Genomic DNA, 21,639 nt, shown 5'->3' on the forward strand with positions numbered 1-21,639 from the left:
CTGCTGAGACTTGTGTCCTGTTAAATGAGGAAGTCTTAGAGTTAATGCCAGAGAGAAAGGGTAACTTCCAAACACAGGGCCCCCTCACAGCTGCCCCTCCACGGGGGACGAAGAGCTTTGGGAATTGGGGGAGGAGCTGTGCTGCCCACCTAGGGGGTCCCCTGGCACAGTGGACAAGTGCCAAGGCCTCTGCCCGAGGTTCACCAAGGCCTTCCTGATTTTAAAGATTCCGGTGGTCAGACCATATATTCCAGTCTGGGGTCATTGTGGGGTTCTACCTAATCTGGGAGTGCTAAAACACATTTCTGAATGTCCAGGCTTCTCTTTTTTATCATTTTTCACTTTCAGGCTAACTCCTCTTCCTCCAGCTGGAAAAAAACAAAATTATGTCCAACTAACAACAAAAGCAGTTGTTGCCCCAAGGTAAGTATTTTTGTGTCCATGTGGTAGGAATGGTTTGAATCATATGAATAAAATGATCTCCCTCCTTGCTTGACTTGAACTAATTGCTGCCAGGGGTGGCAGAGAATTGCCGGAAGCCCCTGTGATTTTCCCCAAACCCTACATCCTACAAGTAGAAGATCTGGTGGCCCTGTGCACTCACAGCTTTAAAAGTCACTACAGATGAGCTCTCAGCTCGGGTGCCCACAAAAGGGCACCATATCCACGCACATCACAGGGGAAGAACCCCGGGGGCCCTGCCATGCATTCATGGTGGTGGCTCACCCTTTCAGTGACTTCCCTGTGTCTAAGGTTTTCTGTAGATTGCATCTCTGTTTTTGCTCATAAATTAAATTTTTTAGCCATATTTTAAAGCTTAGAAGTGTACTTTAATTTTTTAGGCCTTTGCTTCAATCTTAGTATTTAATTTATTTGTTTCTTTAGAAAATATTTCTTGAGCCTCTATTATCTGCCAGGCACTGTTTCTAGGGCGGCGGGTAGCCCGGTGAGCAGAGCAGAGCTCTCCTGGAGCTTACATTCTAGTGGGGACGGGGTGAGATGACCATAAGCAAGTTAAAACACCCAAGGTGGGCAAGTGCTGCTTCTTAGTTAAATAGGGAGTTCAGGGCGAATCCTTGGGAAAACGGACAGCCGGAGCCAAGCAAGTGTCTTGGGAAAGCCTTCCTGGCAGAGGGAACAGCCAGTACAAAGGCCCTGAGTGGGGACCTATTTGACATTACTGGTCTTTTCCAGGAAAGCAGAGGTCCGTGTGGCAGGAGTGGGGGAAGGGAGGACAAGGGTGACAGATGAGTTTAGTGAAGCAGCAGACATGGTGAATGACAGCAGAATAATGGCTCCACCAGATGCCACATCCTAACCCCTGGAAACTATGTTCTGTTTCTTGGCAAGGGGGAATTAAAGCTGCAGGTGAGTTATGTTTATTAATCAGCTTGTTCATATTTTTATACCAAAACAAACATAATTATGACTGAACATGACACCAGATTTCAGAATACAGTTTGCTTATCCTCGATTCACTTAACTAATACTTTCAGTGTCCCAGAACACCTATTTCTGGTGCAAAAAGAAAGGCTGTGGTGTGGACAACACAGATGTCCCTAAATGATGTGTGCATTTAAGATTATGCACGATGCTCATAGGAGAGCCCTTTAGATCTTTACTTTAAGTCTCTCAGCCCTTGTTTTAGGAATGGTTTTGATCAGCATGACTAGTCAACTCCGCACTTTTTTACTACCTGCCATTTTATCACAACCTTATATGCCAATGACTCCTGGACCACTGAACATTCACTATTTCCTGAAGTATAATATTTTGGGGGCTGAAAGGGGCTTCAGAGATGATCCTGGTATTGTCACTTTTTACAGATTACTGGCAGGATCAGGATGCAGTTCCTAACCTTAGAACTTCTCTCTACTTTCTCTTTGCTTTCTGAGCATGTCTTTCTTTTGCAGGATGAAAATCCATTTAGGGAAACAAGAGGAGAGCAATAAATTACCTTATGTGAGTAAGACTGGAAAGTGGGCAATAAGACTAACATTTATTGAGCACCAACTGTGTGCAGTAGGAGTCCCTTCCACACAGTCTTTTGCTTGTTTCCACAACTTTTACACATACTTACCTCACTGAATCTTTGCAATGATCCTGTGAGGTGAAGCTTTAATTATTGCATATAATGTAATGGCTGATAAATGGCAGAACCAGGACTTGAACTTGGCTCAGCCAGACCCAGAGAGGGCATTTAATTACTACTGCCTTGTGTATGGTGTGGAAAGCGTCCCAGGGAAAGCAGCAGGTGATAATCAGTCCAGGCCATGGTGCACAAGCCCACACTGAGATGCAGGAAAAGCTCTGCTGCCTGTGGGAATGCACAAATGCTGGGGGCAGGGCAGGCAGGGCACCTGAACAGAGCAGGGGCAGGAGCAGGGGCAGAGCAGGCTGGGGAAAGGGAGGGGAACCAAACCCACAGAGACCCTGACACCTACTAAGGAGTGGGGGCCTGACCCTTCTGGTGTCTGGAGGCCGATATGTGTCTGGCGTAAGAACAGGACCTGCTAAGATTTACATTTTAGAGAAAAACACCCTCTGGTGGGATATTAATGGTGCTTTTTACTACTTTCTGCTTTTATCAATTTTTATTTTTCCCCCTCAATCAAGGATCATGCAGTCCCATAATAACCAGGAAAAACAAAAACAAAATGTAATTACCCTCCAGATGGAGGGGATGACGAACTTTAGGAGAGCCAGTGGTAAATGGGGTGGGCGCAGCAGGGCCTGGGTCCTGGAGTCCCAGGACGTCATGTCTCTGTTTGGAAGATGTGAGACTGGCACTAGCAGATTTGGGAATCTCAGCCCTGCACATCTGCAATGTTACCTTACCTTCCACCCTGATGTCCAGGAAGTGATAAACGTGTCTCCTGGCTATTGCCTCACTCGGAATAGGGAGCAGAATTCTGTCACCTTGGGAGATGAGATGTTTGTCAGGAAAAAGCCAGAATCAGAGATCATGGACAAAGTCAAAATTTCCAGGTAATGTCTTTGGACCAGCATCTAGCTCCTCAGAGCTATCCCTGCCCACTGAAGCCACGCCTCACAGACATGCCCCTCACTTCCACACCTGGTCCACAGGGTCCCTGCAGGTTCACTTCACTCCTCAGACCTATGCCTACTGTCTCCACATGCACTGCTCTGCTCTGATCCAATTTGAGTCAGGATGAAGGTCAAGTCAGGCAGCTGACCTTGAAAATGATTAAGTGTGCTGTAATTCATGCTAAAAGAGAATAGTCCTTCCTGGAAGCAATGAACAGACGAAACATTCATAAAAGATCATTTGAAGGGTGAGAATTAAGAATAAAGTCAGGGTCTCCAGGAGGCCCCAGTGTACACCTCTTTTTCATTATGTCCAAAGATACCACTCATTTCATGCCTCTGGGAGTTACAGCATGGAAGGTTCTGGCCTGATTCCATCCCAGTGGAGCACACCGCCATCCTACTCTCTATCCTCTGATGCCATGTAAAGTCAGCCGCCTCCTTCTTTCCATTCTAGCTCCTAAAGCTCTCACTCCTGTCTTCCCCTACCCCATCTCCTCCTATATCCTCTCTCGTTTTCTCGCGAATCAAGGACCTAGTCTCTGCTGCACTACACACGGCACCGCCTGCCTCCCTGCCTTGGCCACCTCAGCCACAGAGGGCTGAATCATCTTACAGCCATGGTGGAGGCCCCAAGCCCAGAAACAGAAAACTATTATCTATTCTGAAAGCCACACTCTCAAACTCCTCTTCATCCTGTTTCTGACCTATTCCTTGTTTATGACTCACTGTCTGCATTGACCGCATTCCCCCCCCTTCTCATCTCCTAATCCTCTGAACTTCTCCCTCTTCCATTGGAACTATCATTACCAATTAAGGCCAACCCCTAGTAGATTTTTGACATATTCCTCATTCCCTTCTAGTCAATAGGTCACCAAAACGCCCCTGCCCACTTCAGGTTAACTTACCCAAAAGGGCTGTGTCTGAGGCTCAACCACCTTACTGCCAAATTCCTTCACCCAGACCACCCTTAACCCCTCCCCCGCTCCCCCCATGATGATGGAGCAGGTGCAGAACCTGGCCCAGTTCTCGCCAGGCCAGAGTCGGTCCTGCACAGGGAGGGGTCTGACTGGCATGGAATGAAAGCTCTTTGGATGACAGAAGGCTTGATTACTTGTCCTGTAGGACTGATATCATTACTGACCTAGAAGAGCAGATCTCAGAGCTGGCAGTGATAATAGAGCAAATGAACAGAGACCACCAGTCTGCTCAAAAACTGGTGAGTGATCCTTGAGTTTGCCTACATCTCTGTGGGCAGGTGAAAGAACAGTGTTTTCAGATGATTGGTTATGTTCCAGGCAAGATGCCAAGGACTTTCCTTGTGGGAGCCATGCTGTCCAGGTGACATCTCTGAAGATAGGACTGTGGTCACCCAGTAGTATTTCTCTGATTCCATCCTCATCCATAATTGCAAGAACTCAAGTCCCTTTCCAAGGCCTAATTCAATTTCCATGAATTCTCCTGCCACCTCCAACGTGTTCAATGGCACTGTCCTTTCCACACCAGGGGGCGCCAGCCGTTTCCCCCTGGGCCTGCCATGGCTTTTGCCGCATGGTGGCTTCCAAGGTTGCTAGGACAGCTCCCACTCACGGCTTTGCACAGTCAGTGCTCAAGAGCTGCCCGGAAGCCTCCAGGGCTCACTTCCTGCTGCTGTTCAAGCTGCCAAAGCCCTCTCTTGAGAGTCGGCTGACGTCAGTTTGCATTCTCTCTGTTTGCTGTGGGTTTTGGTGACACCCCTTTGGATTTTACCATCTGGTCTATCGCAGTCTCCTCTTCCCCATCTCCAAGCAGGGCTGCCTGGTGGCCTGGGCTGGAGTAATAAACCAGACAAGGCTCAGAAACATCCTCCCCCACTGCACCCCCACTAGCCTGGTGTTACTGAAACCCTCTTGTGAAGGCTGACTTCACCAGCAGGCCTGCCCTCAACCTCTGGTATGCACCAGATGGTCTGAATCCTACAGTGACCCAGCTATGACTCAGGCTGAGACCACTCCCCTAGTATTGAGTCATTACTGTTTTTATCTGAAAACCTGCCAGTTTTCTACAGAAAGGAAATTGAGGCTCAGAAAGTGAACAATTTGCATAAGATCACTTACTTGTTAGTGGAGGGTTATAGGGCAAAATGCACATTTTCACTGGCTGAAGCCTCGGACCTGCTGGTTACGTATTTAGACATTATTTCTGTGGAGGGACCTCAGATGGTGATCCTTAAATTTCTCCCACCTGTGAATCCCCAACCTGTGTAACCCTATGGAAGGGAAGAGTGCTGGCTGCCACTGTGTCTCAGAGTGGGACAAGGACAAACCCTGAGCCCTTGTCACAGCTGGCAGTGGGTGCTGGCTGGTTTGGGAGTGTCCATTCCTCCTGAGACAGTGGCCAGAGAATCTGATGTGTTGGGATGGAGGGTCACCTGGAAGTGAGCAAATCCTGCCTGTCAGAACACATCCATTCCGCAGTGAGGGTTTATTGACACTGGATTTAAGGTCATTGAAGGCAGAGTCTGTGTCTTAAGTCTCTTTAGCTCTTCCAGGCCAAGTTCTTTGCTCAATAAATTATGGCTCAATTGAATTACATGCAAGAATCCAAAAACTATGATCTTACAGAGAAATTACAGCCTAGCAGAAGGGACCAGATCTGCCCACAAAACTAGTTAGTCAAAGAGATGGTTTCTGTGCACCAGTATTATGAACTGATTATGTACCAAACAATACAAAGGAGAGCAAGAATAGTTCTGTCCCTTCAGTGCTGTGCTCTCTGGCACTGCAGAACACGAATGGGAGAGGCTGGAGTGGGGAGTGGGGCATCCCCTGTGAATGGGAAGGCTGCTCAGCGGTTGCCCTGGAGTGGGAGTAGGGTCCTCAATCCCGTATCGCTAATGCTGGCCTCCTTTCCAGCTCTCCAATGAAATGGATCTCCGCTGTGCTGAAATGCAACAGAACTTTGAAAACAAGAACAGGTATGCTTTCTGGCATAAGCCCTTGTGGGCTGTGGCCCTAAAGCTTCTGCAGCCCTGCAGGATTTCAGTTCACCGCGATTTCAGACAATGCCTAACGGTGCTGGGTGGCCAGGAATGGGGGAGATGAGACACACATGTCTTTGGAGAGCAGGATAGTTAGATTTGAGGCTACTAAAATGTAGCACAGAGAAGGTTATTCCTGGTTTGGCACTTTCTCATCCAATTATTTCATTTCATCTCCTTTCCTGTTGGTCGCTGAGGGAGCTCTCTATGACAGTTTCGTGGTAAACAACTTCATTCTCTGCCCAGTCTCCTCCTCTTCCTCCTCCTTTTCCTCTCAACCCACCCTCTCTGGCTGCCAGTCCAAGGCCTGGGCAAAATGGGAAGAAGGCATGGGAGGGGCAAGGCCCGAGCCACAGAGACTAACCCAGGGGAGGGGAGGGGAGGTGCGCTGTCTGCACAGGGGAGGAGATCTGCCAGGCTCCGTCCAGGACGCCTGCTGGGCCCCGGCACAGCCTCAGAGGTCCTTGTGGAGAGAAGCCCTCCTATACGAGTCATCTACTTTCTTCTTTTTATCAAGGTATCATTGATATACACTCTTACGAAGGTTTTCCAAGAAAACCAATGTGGTTACTACATTTACCCTTATTATCGAGTCCCCCCCCCACACCCCACTCCAGTCACTGTCCATCAGTGTAGTAGGATGCCACAGAGTCACTACTTGTCTTCTCTGTGCTACACTGTCTTCCTCATGATCCCCCCCACACCATGTGTGCCAATCATCCAAACATGATACCCCACAATCCCCTTCCTCCTCCCTCCCCACCCACCCGCCCCCACCCCTTCCCTTTGGTGACCACTAGTCCCTTCTTGGACTCTGTGAGTCTGCTGCTATTTTGTTTTTTCAGTTTTGCTTCATTGTTATGTAAGTCATCTACTTTTAAGTAAAAAAAATTTTTTTAATTTATTAACTTACTTATTTTATGACTTTATTTTTTAGAGCAGTTTTAGGTTCACAAGTAACATAGAGCATAAAATATGGAGATTTCCAATATACCCCTTGACCCCACACCCACACAACCTACTTCATTGCTGATACCCTGCACCACCATGGTGTGTTTGTTGCAATCAGTGAACCTACATGGACATGTCATGAGCATGCAAAGTCCATAGTTTACACTAGGGTTCACTCTTGATGTTATATGTTCTCTGAGTTTTGACAAATGTATAACTTGTATCTGCCATTATAGTATCATACAGAATAGGTTTATTGCTCTAAAAATCCTCTGTGCTCTGCCTATTCATCCCTCCCTCTTCCTTAATCCCCAGCAACCACTGATCTTTTAACTGTCTTCATAGCTGTGCCTTTTCTAGAACGTCATATGGTTAGAATCGCTCCAGTCGGTAGCTTTTTTGGATTGGTTTCATTCACTTACTAATATGCATTGAACTCTCCTCCATATCTTTCCTTGGCTTGACAGTTCCTATAGCCTTTCATTTGAACACTCATCTTGAACCCTGGCAAGCATCTGCCTTCTGGAATCTGCTGGATAGACCCTGGGCTCTAAAATCATCCTGGGTGCTAACACAGCCTAGTCTCCCAGGAGAGCAGCAAGTAAAATCTGTGCTGTTGAGTCTGTGGTCCCCACCAGCTCCATTCAAAATAGTGGTTGGGAAAGACAGGGGTCGTCACCCTTTTTTGGATGGATGTCAGGAGAACACATCAGGAAGTGAGCGCCCCGCAACCTGCCCACCAGGTTCCTGTGTGAGTGGGGAGAGGTGGGTCAGGTGAGCATGACAGCTCAGCTCGGGACTTCTTTTCACTGATGCTGGTGGCATTCATCTGGGGTCCCACAGGGAGCTCAAAGAGGCTCATGCAGCAGAGCTCAGTGAGTTGGAGAACAACTACAAAGCAGCCTTGAAGGCAGAGAAGTTTGCTTCCCAGAAAAAACTAGGTAAGGTCTGGGCCTGGAGAATGCCCCTGGTGAAGGGACGAGAGGCTGACCCTGTGGGCCGAGGGCCAGGGAACCCCACGGCCGTGGGTGGGCTGTGGTCAGGCTTTCATGGTTTCCTCCTAAATATCAGGGACAGCATGTGATTGAAAATGAAACTAAAGAGAGGGGAACCATGTCCACCCATGTCCTTCCTCCGCCTCAAAGACGGAAGGGCCTGTGACCAAGTTTTGGGATCTGAGCAAGTCCTTTGATCTCATTGAGTCTCAATTTCCACATCTGGGAAATGAGGACAACAAAACCTCCCTTTATCAGAGCAGTAAGAACATGAAAGCACTCTTTAAAGTATATTTAAAATTTCTACAGATATATGCTATTGCAATTCAGCAGGTTTCCTCACGGTAAGATGGTGGTGTTTCAAATGTATATCCTTCAGATTCTGAGGTTATAGACTAATCTCCAAAAGGAGAAGGAGAAATCCTATAACCTTCTTCCTTTCTTTGCTTTCTGTGTTTAAAAGAAGGTATTTATATCTTGCTGATTTTCCAGTTTTCTAAAGGGAACATGATTCACCATCTAGGGGATGTGTTTGCAGTGGGGAAGGTGTGCAGGAGAGCTCACATTTGAGTTTGAAAACATGCATATCGTATATGTGAATATATGATGACTGTGTTGTTTTCCTTTTGTCCAGAGGAGATGGACAAGGAATATAAGTATCTGAAGATTATGTTTCATATGTACCAGGTGAGACTCAGAGCTCCTGGGTAGACTTTGGGAGTAAGGGAAGCAAGACTCATTCCTGACTGGTGACACTGGGATGAATCTAGAGCTCTTGCCCAGAAACTAATTCCCTGAGATTCCTGCCATCTTTGGACCCACATGCACCTGGGGAGAAAAGTGGCCTGCACACTATGAGGGCACCTACGTGTCACAAATCAGTCCCCCAGATCCTAAAGAAACCCATTGAAAAATGTGGTTGTGATTACAAAAGTAATACTCGCTCATCAGTTTTTTACAAAATGGAAGTACAAAAAACAATAAACCAAAAAAAAAAAAAATGTCACCACCTCAAGACAACCAACTATTAATATTTGCACTTGGCAACATCTTTGATTTTAGTAGAGTGGTAGGTCAAAAGCAATAAACATTTTAAAGGCCTTTGATGCATTTGGCCACACTGCTATCCAAAAAGACTTACATTTGCTGCTCTGCACTCCCACAGGCAGAGCATGGGCGTGTCCTAGCAGTCTCAAAACATCACCCCCTCATGTAATCAGCTAACCTGATGAAGGCCCAAGGAAACAGGGTTAGGGCATGGTTTCATCCCAGGGGGGTGAGAGAGTGGGCGATGGAGAGTGGACAGGGGACAGGCTGAGGCAGCACGCCTCCCTCCCCTAGTGACCAACTAGTCCAGGTTTGCCCCGAACTTTTAGCACCAAAAGTCCAGAGTCCCAGGAAACAACTTAGTCCCAGGCTGGGTCACCCTGTCAAAGGAGAAAACCAAGTTAAGCATTACCTCTGCAATTCTATTTACCACTCACAGTTTCAGTTTTGAGCTTGTATCCAAAACTCATTTTTCAAGATGTTCCTTGGTACAGCCAGGGAGAATGCCGCAGAGCCTAAGAGAAACGTCAAGTTGACGAGCAGGTAGGCTGTCCCTAGGTACTTCCTAGGTATGCTTTGTGCTTGCTTCAGTTGGGGCCTCTCAAAGAGTTTGCCTCTATGGAGACTGAGCTGCCCACCAGTCTTGAAAATGATAAGAGAACCTCTATCCACATGACCAAAAATAATTACAAATGATCTCTGACCCCAGGCCCCGTGTGATTCCTGCTGCTATTCTGAAAAGGAAGGAGGTCAGGGTGCTGGGACCCTATTGGCAGCATCCAGCTTCCGGGCCTCCCCCTTCCCGAGGCCCCACTCCCACGAAGTCTGAGCCAACCAACAGGACAGGCATTGGGTCAGGCTTATCGAACCTCAACCACAAATTTGCTGAGAAACCACAGATTTGCTGAGGAAAAATGGGCACTCTTGTGAAAAACATCCCATTGTGTTCTAAAGTGTTCAAATTAACTACTAGGCATTTCCCTTGTTTCTTCATGTGCTATTGATGAGCAGTTTCTGATTTAGGGGGAGCTGATGTGGGAATTTTCCACCTGGGGAACCCTACCTATCTTCAAAGGAAGCCCGGTTCCAGTGAGGCAGACACTGTGTAGGGTCGGCTTTGACTTGAAGGGTTCTGCAGGCTCTTGGCTGGGCTGGGCTGGAGTCGCTCCCCCCAGTCACCCATCTAGGGCCCCCAGCAGAGGCCCCAGTGAGGGAAGCTGCAGAGGGCCCAGCGCTGCACCTTGGGCCGGTGTCCGGCCTTTCAGGACCGTCCTCTTCATGGTGCCCTGGCGCCTCCACAGGACAGCATTTATGAAGAAATGGAAGATAAGTGGTCAAAGAAGAGGGCAGAATGGGAGAAGGATGAGAAGTCGGAGCAGGAAAAGATCTTACTACAGCAAAGTGAGTACTGAAACTTCTGACTTTTGGATGACAGGTGCACCAGGAAAGTGCCACTGAGCTTGGCCTCGGCTTGAGGAAGGCAGCCTCAGATTCACTGAGGGTGATGGGCCACGTGGCTCTATATTCCTGAATGGAAGGTACCCGGAGTCTGCAAGGGAGTGACAGCAAGGGTAGAGTCTCTGCGAAGCTCAGCCACCTGAGGGTCTAAGCTTGTCCCTCCCAAAACTCACTGGTTCCAAATTTGGCCATCATGGGCTGGAACAAGCTTTGGGACACATCTGTAGCACTATAGACGTGTTATCTGAATACAGATGAACCTAAAGTTCCAGAAAAAAAATTCTTGAATTAGAATTTCAAATATTCAATTGCTGGGGGAGGGGCAAAAGAATCCATTATAATGAGAGCTTCTGTATTCCCACATCCCCCCACAAAGGAAGCCATGTTTGATATATATATATATATATATATATATATGTTTTTAATTGATATATATTCAACATATTGTATAAGTTTAAAGTGTGCAACATGTTGGTCTGATACATTTGTATGTTGTTAAGTATTGTTAATCGTTCCCACACTCAACAGAGGGTTTGGATCATACAAAGTGCTCTGTGGGTGAGCCTCCAGTCCCCCACGGAGATTCCTCATTCAGTGGAAAAAGGAGAGAGGAATTTATGGAGCCTCAGCTCCCCGACCTAGAAGATGAGTGGAGGCAGTGGGGCCTCTGCAAACCTCTTCCACATCCCATCCCAACCCAATTCATATCAGCTTTAATTGTTTTAACAACTTTACTTGATTTTACTTTACATCCATCAGTTTAAAAAATTACTCATTTAAATGCAGGTACTCCCTGGGAAGTTAATCCTCAAGGCCATTCCCACCCTGGTGGGGACTCTGAACTGCTAGAAGGCAGTGTGCAGACCCTGGAGCTGACGCTGAGGAGAGGGGTGTGGAGCTGCTCCTGTGTGAGGTGTTACCTGGTACCCTGGTGTAGCATAACCCAGGTCATCTCCCAGACTTCTAGCTACTTACACTACACTCAGCCCATATTGTCAAAATCTAAGTTCAGATGTTACAACCACTTTTGAAAGAGCAGACTGTAGTGTTCATAATGTAGCTCAGTCCAGACTTACCCTGTGAGCCCAGGGTTGGCCTCCCTCACCGTCTCCACCATACATTGAAGAAGGAATTTGGGTTACTCCCTACCCCTCCTTCCTCCTATTTCATATCAGGCTCTGCTGCCAGGTTCCCCACCCCGAAAAAACAGTCAAAGCCTATGCCTACCCCAGGGCTAAGTACAGGATGAATTTTATTGCTGAAAAAGTCATGTTAGCCAAGAGCTGTATTTTAAGATAAGGATATCCAATAAAGCATAGCAGTTCCTTCAGCAGAGGGAACAGACAAAATAATAAGCAACAGATCCAAAATCAACTGCACACACAAAACAGAGATATTAGGGGTGAATCCCATATGGCTGATATGATGGGGAGCCACCACGTTCACCTTGCTCTCAAGCATCTCCAGGTGAGCGTCAGAAGCCAAATGCTAGCTGAAAGGACCTTGAACTTGACCCAGTCTGGAATTTCTATTATCTTCAGATATTCTGAGCTTTTCTCTGCATCTGCTTTCCCACATTTACTCATATAGATCATGTGATTTCTTCTTGTCTTTTCAGAACATAAGATGACAAAAAAGTTTGAGTTAGAGTCAGAAGAAGAAAAGAAGAAAATAAACAACACCTACAGTGCCATCCTTGAGAATTTCAGTCTGGAGAAAGAGGTAACTTAGATGGAAGTGTATCAGTGGTGGGAGGTGTGGTCTAGTTCGGACATTCAGTTCCCAGTATGCTTCTGTCATGAGGTGAGTTTCAGTCTCTGTGGACATACTTCTCCTTCCCCAGATTCCCTGGAAATATATGCTAGCAGACTGTCAGTTTTGATGCTCTTTAATAGTGTTACCACAGATTATTGGCATGAAAATGGAAAGTAATGGGAAATAATAGAATGCTAATCAGAAACAGAACCTGAAATTCCCTATTTTGCCAAAATCCAAGTCTCTGAATATCCTCCTCATCCATGTCTTCAGCTGAAGACAAAGGCCACTGATACAAACTAACCTAAGCAAGATTGGTCATGTACAACTCTCAGGAAATAAGGTAGCTCCCTGAAAGAGGTGGGTGAGCAAAAGAGTGTGTTTTCCTACATATAACAACAACAATAGTATTATACGCAGCAGTAACAGTAGTATAACTCCATTCAGGTTTCCAGACCCAATTCCAGTGTGTGTGAGTATGTGGGAGGGGAGTCTTCCCACGCACACCACCAAGCAATTCTCAAACACCAGCAGGGTGTCAGAGAACTCAACTCAATTCTGATGCTATCTGCTCTGAGACAGCACCAGATTCCCCAGGTGAAGGGCTCCGTCCTACAAGACTGCCCTTCACCCCTGACTCCAGATGCTGGTTGGAAGCCCCAGGCATTTCGCTGTCCTTCTAACCTATGGGCTACGGATTGGAGGTGCTCATGACCTCCCCATTTGGCTTTGATTAATCTGCTAAAGCGGCTCACAGATCTCAGGAAAACATTTATGTTTACGAGTTTAATAAAGGATACTGTAAAGATTACAAGCTAACAGCCATATGAAGAGAGACATAGGGCAAGATCCCAGATAAAGGAGCTTCTATCCTTGTGGAATTTGGGGTCTGGCTCAGTGGCACATGGAAGCCCTCTGGTTCCCCAAGCATGGACACTCTCTGACCAAGAAGCAGCATCCAAGAGAGCAGAGAGAGATCAGCTCTTCTCAGGGGTTTTTGTGTTCATTGCGTAGTTGTGATTGACTAAATTATTGGCCATTGGCTGATTCAACTTCCAGCCCCTGCTCTAAGGTGGGGTCCAAAAGTCTCTCATTAAAATGGCAAAACTTCCATTTCACCTTTAAGACTTCAGTGTTTTTAGGAACTGTAGGTGAAGACCAAATATTCCTGGGAAATATATTCCTGGGTATGTGAATGACCAACTATGTATTTCTTATGACTCATTATATCTCAGTGAGTTAACTATCCCTATTAGTCACAACCTTCATTCTGATGCCAGGTTAGAATGAAAGCAGGTCTCAGACCAAATTCTACCAAACATGATGGAAAAAACATGCATTTGCAAGCAGGCCCCAAGCAGCTACACCACCAGCTCTCTGAGCTTTTAGGTCCATGAAAGGTTCATCATGCAATGGTATTACAGAGGTAGCATTCTATAACCACTGCAGTCAGCATCAGGCAACCAGATCAGGCTCTCCTAAGCAGGATGCGGGACCACTTATGGATCAAATCTAAGAGACCATCCAAATGTGCACAGGCTACAGGCTTTGTTAGATTCTGGTACCCTTTCCATGCAAAATTGAGCGTTTCTAAAATAGTATTCCATTTTTAAGAGCCCATTTCCAACCACCATGCTAATTGAAAAGCCACTAATTTTGCCAATAAAAGGCCATTTCTGGCATTCACTATATTCCCAAGCAAAACAATATATTCCTGAGCCAATCAATAATGAAGAGATGGGGCATGCCTCCCGTGTGTCTAGTGCTTGTAGGGTCTAGAGCACTCAACTGTCTGAATAAGAAGTAGCAATTCCTCTAGTGGCAAGAGACTGGATATCTGCATGCATCCCCTCCTCGCTTCTATTTTCCCTGTAGTGATGCTGACTAGTGATATCTAGTGATAATTCTGTAACTGGGTACTTTCTCACTTCTGGCTCACTCTGTCTCATAGAGGCATGATTTGCACTTAGGAAATTGCAGAGATCTTAGCTGTACAGTTTGATGAGTTTTGACTGATTTGTACATCCATGTAACCAACACTCAAATCAAGATCTAGAGCATTTCATCAACCCAGAAAGCACTCTTATGTTCCTTTACAGTTAAGCCCAGTCTCCCTCAAACCTGTCCCAAGACAAACACTCTTAATTCCTTCTACCCTAGATTAGTTTTACCTGATTTTTAACTTCATGTAAATGGAATCATATAGTGTATGCTCTATTGTATTTAGCTTCTTTCCCTTCAATAGAATGTCTGAAATATATCCATTTGTTGTTCACATCAGTAATTTCTTCCTTTTTACAGCTTAGTAGTTTTCCTTTGTAGAAATATCACACAATGTGTTTACTATTTTCCTGGCTTTGGTGATTTGGGTTGTTTCCACATTCTGTCATATTTCACAAAAAAACTTCTATAAATACCCTTCTACAAGTGTTTTTGTAGACATATGCTTTCATTCCTCTTGAGTATATACTTAGGAGAGCTATTATTGAGCTATAGGGCAGATATAGGTTTAACTTCATAAGGAATTACCAGGCTATTTTCCACAGGAGTTGTACCATTTTACTCTTGAGCCTTAAATATGTGAGGATTCCATTTATTCCTTATCATCAACAATTAGTACTGCCAATCTTTTAATTCTGACCATTCTAATGGTATGCAGTGATATTTCATTACAGTTTTAATTTGCTTGATGACTAATAATGGTGGGCAATTTTTCATATGCTTACTGGGCCACTTACATGTCTTCTTTTGTGAAGTGTCATTTCAAGTCTTTTGCCATTTTAAAAAACTTGGATCATTTATTTTTTAATTATTGATACATAGGAATACTCTGTAGATTGTGGACGTAAGTTTTTTGACAGATGTATGTGTTGCAAATACTGTCTCCCAGATTGTGATTTACCTTTTCATTTTGCTCATGGTTTTGATGTGCAGAAGTTTTGAATTTTGATAAAAGCCGAATTGTCAATTCTTTTCTTTTTAGGGTTGCAGTTTTTTGTGTCCTCTCTATGAAATCACTGCCTATCCCAAGAACCTGAAGATATTCTATTTTTTAAAGCTTTGTAATTTAAGCTTTTATGTTCTGTGATCCATTGTGAATAATTTTTGTGAGGTAAAAGTCATAGGTCATTTTTTTCCAGTATTATTGTTGAGAATCTTTCCTTCCTCTATTGAGTTGCCTTGAGTGTCTTTGTTGTATTGGGGATGGGGGTGGGGTGAGGGGCTTGGACCCTCCATTCTGTTCCTTTCAACTATTTGTCTATACTTAGGCCAAGGCCACATTGTCTTAATTACCATAGCTTGAAATCAAGGAGTAAAAAATCTTCTAATTTTGCTTTTTTTTCCCAAGATGACTTGGCTCTTGTATATCCTTTGCATCCTACATAAATTTTAGAATTAGCTTTCCAAGAAAGCCTGCTGTTAGTTTAACTGGGATTGCATTGAATAGAAAAATCAACTTGTGGAGAACTGAATATTCAACAATATTAAATCTGGACACTAACAAGAAGAGCCTTTAATGAAAACATAATTTCTTTTTAATATTTGTTAAAGTGGTAAGATTGCATATAAGTAAGATTTTCAATATTTAACTTCAACACATCATGTTCTTAGTTTATAAGTGTGCTTTATTACACCAATACCTAAACTTTGGTAAATATTATATTCCAGAATCCCATTCTGGCTTTCTTAATTCTCTGAAAGAAGTGCCAGAAACCCTAATGCTGACCTTTTCCAAACAAAATTATTTTTAGGAGCTATTGAAACAACATGAAAGGGACACCTTGCAATTAGAGGAGCTGAGAAAGGCCAAAGAGGTAAGATTTCTTATTTTTCCTGTGGAATTAGCATTTTAAAAATACATCAGTAAAATTATATACCATCATAAAATGGAATCTATGAGAATTTCCCCAAACCAATAAAAAAATGGAAGACCTAAAGCTGAGTTTGCTGGCTTCAACAAGTCAAAAAGAATTTTAGAACTGTAAGACAAAGTCATCTGTAAAACAAAGTCATTGGTGTCTTTTTAGGGCCAGATTTCAACAAATACATTCAAGGAGTACATGAGCAATAGTACTGCCTAATCTTCAGTGCACATGCCTTCCATTTCTAACATGGCTCAAGCCACAAAAGGGTCTTCAATTGGAAAATGCCAGATTCTTGCCTTTAACCTCTGAAAATAGTGCCTCCTGGGAACTCCAACCCCAAGCTTGAAACTCAGCATAACCTCACCATCCCCCCAACACTCCCTTCAATCCCCCCACCCCCCAACAGTCTCCTCAAGGAACTCTCTTCTTCATGGCCCTTTCATAGCGGGAAACAACTTCAGGGAAGCTCTTCAAACCCACAATCCGCCCTGTGGTTTTTCTGTCACTGAGATCTTAATTTGGATCCAGAATGACATGTTTGGGAAAAGATGAGCCATTATCAAAGTATGGATGATGTACTAGGGCCCAGCCAGGGCTCCAGCATTGCTGGGCTAAAAGACCAGGACGGTTCAGGGAATGGGCTTTGGGGCAAGGCAGGCCCAGTGTATCATAAAAACCAGCTTAATGGGCTTGTCAGTTAATTCTATTATTTGTGTCATTTTGGGGCTTGTTTCTGTTACTTCAATCTATTCCTCATTTACAGTCACATTTTCTTGCTTGTTTGCATGCCTGGTAATTTTTTTATTGGCTGCCAGCCATTGTGAAGTTTACCTTGCTGGGTGCTGAATATTTTTGTATCTCTTTGTATATTATTGGGCTTTGTTCTGGGATGCAGTTAAGTTACGTGGGAACAGTTTTATATTTTCAAGCATTGTTTTTAAGCTTTCTTGGGAAGAATTAAAGCAGTCTTTAGTCTAGGACTAATATTCCTTAAACCTTTCTGAGTGGTCTACCCAATCCTCTGTGTCTCAAAAGGGTTTTCTACTCTGGCTGATGGGAATATGAGCTATTCCCAGTCCTGTGTGGGCTCCAGGGATTGAACCGCCTCTTCCACGGGTGGTTCTCTCCCCTACCTCCAACTCCTTCTGTTTCTTCCCCTCCATCACACCCCTTTAGCAGCCCTGGACTCCTTGATGTTTCTTTAACAGGCCAAGATGCTCTGTACTGGGGTCTCTGTACTAGTATTCTCTTTTCCTGGAAAGCCCTTTCCCAGACATCCACATGGCTAACTTCCGGTCTTTGATAAGTGCCACCTTCTCAGGCACCACTTTATTTAAAGGCTCAACAACTTACCCCAACACTGTTCTGCTTTTCTGCACAGATGTAAAACCATCTAATATGATAAACTCTATGAAGGCAGGATTTTTTTGTCTGTTTATTCTATTGTTGGTGCCTAGTTTCTAGCTAGAACAGTGCCTGGCACAGGACAGACATGCAGTAAATAGTGATTGATTTTTTTGAATGAATAAATGAGTGAGAGAATGAAAAGTGACCTGGTACAGTGCTTTGCTCATGCAGGTGCCATAAGTAACACTACCACTCCAGTTTACGCTCTTTACATGGGAAAATCTCTGAGGATGTGTGAGAGTTAAATGGGGCTGACACCTGGAAGCAGAGACCCACCAGGTGCATTTTTAGTCTCTTCAGCATCGATCTAAAGTAGATTCTACACTTATTCCTCTGTACTTACACAGCATCCTCTATCTGCATCCTTGGTTTGTTTTCAATTTATTGTTATGGTTATTTATGAACTTTTCTTTTATTTTTCTTACATCTCCCACACTAGAATGTATCTTCATAAGGGTAGAAATTATGTATGCCTTTTTATACATAATATAATAGTAGAGTTTTTTTCTAATTAAGAGATCATATCTTTAGAGCAGTGTTGGGTTTGCTGAAAAATTAAGCAGAAGTACAGAGATTTCCCTAATACTACCCCCACCACACACAAACATACACTCTTTCCTCTGTTATTAATATCTTGCATTAGTGTACATTTGCTACAGTTGATGAACCAATATTGATGCATCATTTTAAACTAAAGCCCATAGTTTACATTAGGGTTCACTCTTTGTGTTTTACATTCTGTAGGTTTTGTCAAATGCACCATGCCATGTGCCCACCATTGCAGTCTCATACAGAATAGTTTCTCTGCCCTAAAAATCCCCTGTCCTCCACCTATGCATCCCTGTTTCCCCTCCCAGACTCTGGCAACCACTTATCTTTTCATTGTGTCTTTAGTTTTGGCTTTTCCAGAATGTCATATGATTGGAATCCATAGTAGATACTTAATAAATACTAGTTGAATGGATGAATGAATGAATGCTTGGTAGCTGTTGTGACAACTCATGTGAGTTCTGGGGCAGTGACAGTGAAGCAACAGAGAATAGTATAGACAGGTAAGACATAGAGGAGTAGAATCAACAGGCCTGGTGACTGAATGGTGCAGGAAGAGTAGCTCAAGTTGATGCTTCACATTCTAGTCCAGGAGCTCTGGAGAAGAGGATAAATGGGTAGACATTGTTTTGATGTCCTGAAACAATTTCTTCTTACACAGATCATAGAAGAAGAGTTGCACGCACAAGCTCTTAACCTAGAATCACTTAACACAACTCTCTGCCATACCCAGATGGAACTCCAGAGAGAGGTGAGTCCTGGCTGGAGCGGCAGTGGGAGACAGGAGGAACCCAGTTCTCTGTGCAGCTCTGCTCTGGATGACTGGTTTGGGAAAGAGAGCCATTAAAATTAATATGTCTTTCAGAAAGCTGTGGTGGGAAATCTGGAGAAAACACTCCAGGCCAAGCTTGCTGAAGCTGAAGAAAAGTTTAAATATACCATACAGCTCCTGACAGAAGAAAACATTCATCTAAGGTGTGAATGATGCTGCTCCAAAAGACATGCCTGAGTTATCTTTAGAAAGTGGGAGGGAGTTTGGGTGAGGAATAGGTGAAGAGAAACCCAGGTATTCCTAATAAAGTCAAGGCACTGGCACTTTCAGGAGGGAGACAGTCAGCTCTGAGCCCAGCCACAGGAGTTACCTGCTAAGGTCAGACTGTTCCTTTGAAGTGGTGCTGGGAATGTGTCTAGACTCCTCTCCCTTACCTATGTCTTAGTGTTTTTGCAAAATGACATTAGACTTATCTAAGAGTCTCTGAGTTTATTCAGTTCTGTGACTGAGAATTATTTTTGAATTCCATCTCCCCTCAGAGTTTAGGAGATTAGGTGTCAGTGATTTACCCTTAGATGTGGCTTCATTTGGTTTCTGTGGAAATCAACTTCAGGTCAGAATTTGTACTGCTACCTGAAGATCTTAAATCACTGGAATAAATTGTGCTCACTAATTTAATAAAGGAAAGTTATTCACTGTGTTAATGTTGTAGTATAAGGCAAGAAAACTTCAATTCTTGTTCTCTAACAGGTCTAATAATTAAGTTGATGTAGGACAGATTAATAAGAGAAAAGCTAATTTAATTTCATATGTATGGGAGCTCATAAAAATATGAGATTCAAAGAAGTGACCAAAGCAGCTTTTATATCTTTTAGACAAATGATAAATTTGTGAAAAATTGACAAGAACAAGAAGTTTGGGCTTGGGGTAATAAATTAGTGAAGAAGTAACAAGGTTTCTTTATACAGCCTCGGCCCTGAGTTCCCTGTCACTGGTAAGGATATCCCTCTACCTCCTGACTCAGGTGGGGTACTCTTCACATGGGAGATTTATCTCCTGCTCTCAGGAGGACATAGAAGCATCAGAGGGTCCTCTTTGCACTGGCTGCTTAAGTAATTTTAATTCAAAATAATCAATATGCCAAATGGTATGTTTTGGGTTTACATATTTTGTTCCCCCTCAGTGGAAAATTCCTCATAGGGGAGTTTAGCCACCCAAATATCTTATATCACAAAGTTCAAAACCACTACAAGTAATGAGTGAAACTTCCCCCCAATAAAGGACTGAAACCATATTTCTCTTTCTCCAGGTAGGTGTCCATCCTACACCCCTTTCTACCCTTCTGTCTAGGGTGATATATCTTCTCTTTCTTTATAGACAAAAATTAATTGCCAAGAATGATGAAATTTATGAAGAACGATCTGGGAGATTGACCTCTATGACTGCTTTTGAGAATGAGTCTGACACATTAGAAGATGGTAACCACAAAGGACAAGAATCATGAGCAGAAAAGCTGTTCTCTGTTGCCAAACATGGCAGGAACAGCACCTCTATAGGCCAAGAGGACGCCTGTGAGGCTTTCTTGACAAATGCACGGGATGAGTTTAGTTCCTGGGTTGCCTTGATGCAGCTCTTGTCATTTCACGATTTGCTTTCTTCTGTGATTGGAAATGTTTGAATTCTCATCTCAATTACGTAGATTTTCATGACCCTTCATTGAAAAGTGATGACCTCTCTACCTGAAGCTGAGCTTTCCTATATGGACTGTACCATTTTCTCTTCCATCTTTACATTTTTATTTTGAAGACACTGCTCTGAAGAACTTCTATTAAATTCTGATTATATTCTGGGGTGTACCTTTTGTTCCCTTGGGGCATTTAGCTAGCAAAAAAAGAGAATTTATTGATTTGATTCCTGAATCCTTGTCTCATTTACGTGTGTTCCCATCCCCCCACCTCTCAATCATGTTCCCTAACCTGTGATTTGGGAAGAGTTTCTGATGATTCTTGCCACCTTTTCTAAACCATTGCCAGCCAGGCAATGTAAATAAGTGAAATGGGCTAGACATGGGAAAACAAGCACAGGAATAAATCATAATTGACATCAGCCTCAGCAGAGAGGTTAGGGTGGGTGGAGGGGTGTGGGACTCGAAGGGGAGAGGGATGGGGAGCGGGTGAACCCATTCTGTTGTTGTCATACAGAAACCTGGACACAATTATTTTTTTAAAAGAAGATGTTCTGGCATTTATGTGACATCTCCCAATTTTTAAGTATATGGGCAATAAATTTTTAAAAACTACAACAGTGTGAACCAACACATGGGAGGCTCAAATGAAACCCATCTGTGATCCAAACATTCTCCATCTGTGAGACGCTGTTGGCAAAAAAAACAAAAACAAAACAATCTCCAAGCAGCATAAAATACTATATTTTTTTTCTATTAAAAATATTTTTAAAAAAATATTCTTGGAGAGGGAGCCAAGATGGCGGCGTGAGTAGAGCAGCGGAAATCTCCTCCCAAAACCACATATATCTATGAAAATACAACAAAGACAACTCTTCCTAGAATAAAGACCAGAGGACACAGGACAACATCCAGACCACATCCACACCTGCGAGAACCCAGTGCCTCGTAAAGGGGGTAAGATACAAGCCCGGCCCGGCGGGAGCCGAGCGCCCCTCCCCCCAGCTCCCAGCGGGAGAAGAATAGGCAGAGCAGGAGGGAGACGGAGCCCAGGACTGCCGAAAACCCAGCCCCAGCCCCGGCCATCC

The 21,639-nt window shown here is 44.1% G+C and overlaps 1 protein-coding gene across 1 annotated transcript in view; it reads left to right on the forward strand.

Moving 5' to 3' along the window:
• The window catches only part of FLACC1 (flagellum associated containing coiled-coil domains 1), a 35,866-nt gene extending 14,531 nt beyond the window's left edge, over positions 1-21,335 (forward strand). Inside the window, exons 3-15 of the mRNA XM_036928078.2 lie at positions 349-423; positions 1,914-1,962; positions 2,858-2,988; positions 4,174-4,267; positions 5,943-6,004; positions 7,862-7,959; positions 8,648-8,700; positions 10,362-10,461; positions 12,137-12,240; positions 16,026-16,088; positions 18,757-18,846; positions 18,961-19,070; positions 20,245-21,335. Coding sequence (XP_036783973.2) covers positions 349-423; positions 1,914-1,962; positions 2,858-2,988; positions 4,174-4,267; positions 5,943-6,004; positions 7,862-7,959; positions 8,648-8,700; positions 10,362-10,461; positions 12,137-12,240; positions 16,026-16,088; positions 18,757-18,846; positions 18,961-19,070; positions 20,245-20,371 — 1,156 coding nt within the window. The 3' untranslated portion in view covers positions 20,372-21,335. The remainder of the gene's footprint in view (positions 1-348; positions 424-1,913; positions 1,963-2,857; positions 2,989-4,173; positions 4,268-5,942; positions 6,005-7,861; positions 7,960-8,647; positions 8,701-10,361; positions 10,462-12,136; positions 12,241-16,025; positions 16,089-18,756; positions 18,847-18,960; positions 19,071-20,244) is intronic.
• Positions 21,336-21,639: the final 304 nt, after the last annotated feature.

This window comes from Manis pentadactyla, chromosome 6 (genome assembly GCF_030020395.1).
Source record: "Manis pentadactyla isolate mManPen7 chromosome 6, mManPen7.hap1, whole genome shotgun sequence".
In the NCBI taxonomy this organism is placed as follows: Eukaryota; Metazoa; Chordata; class Mammalia; order Pholidota; family Manidae; genus Manis; species Manis pentadactyla.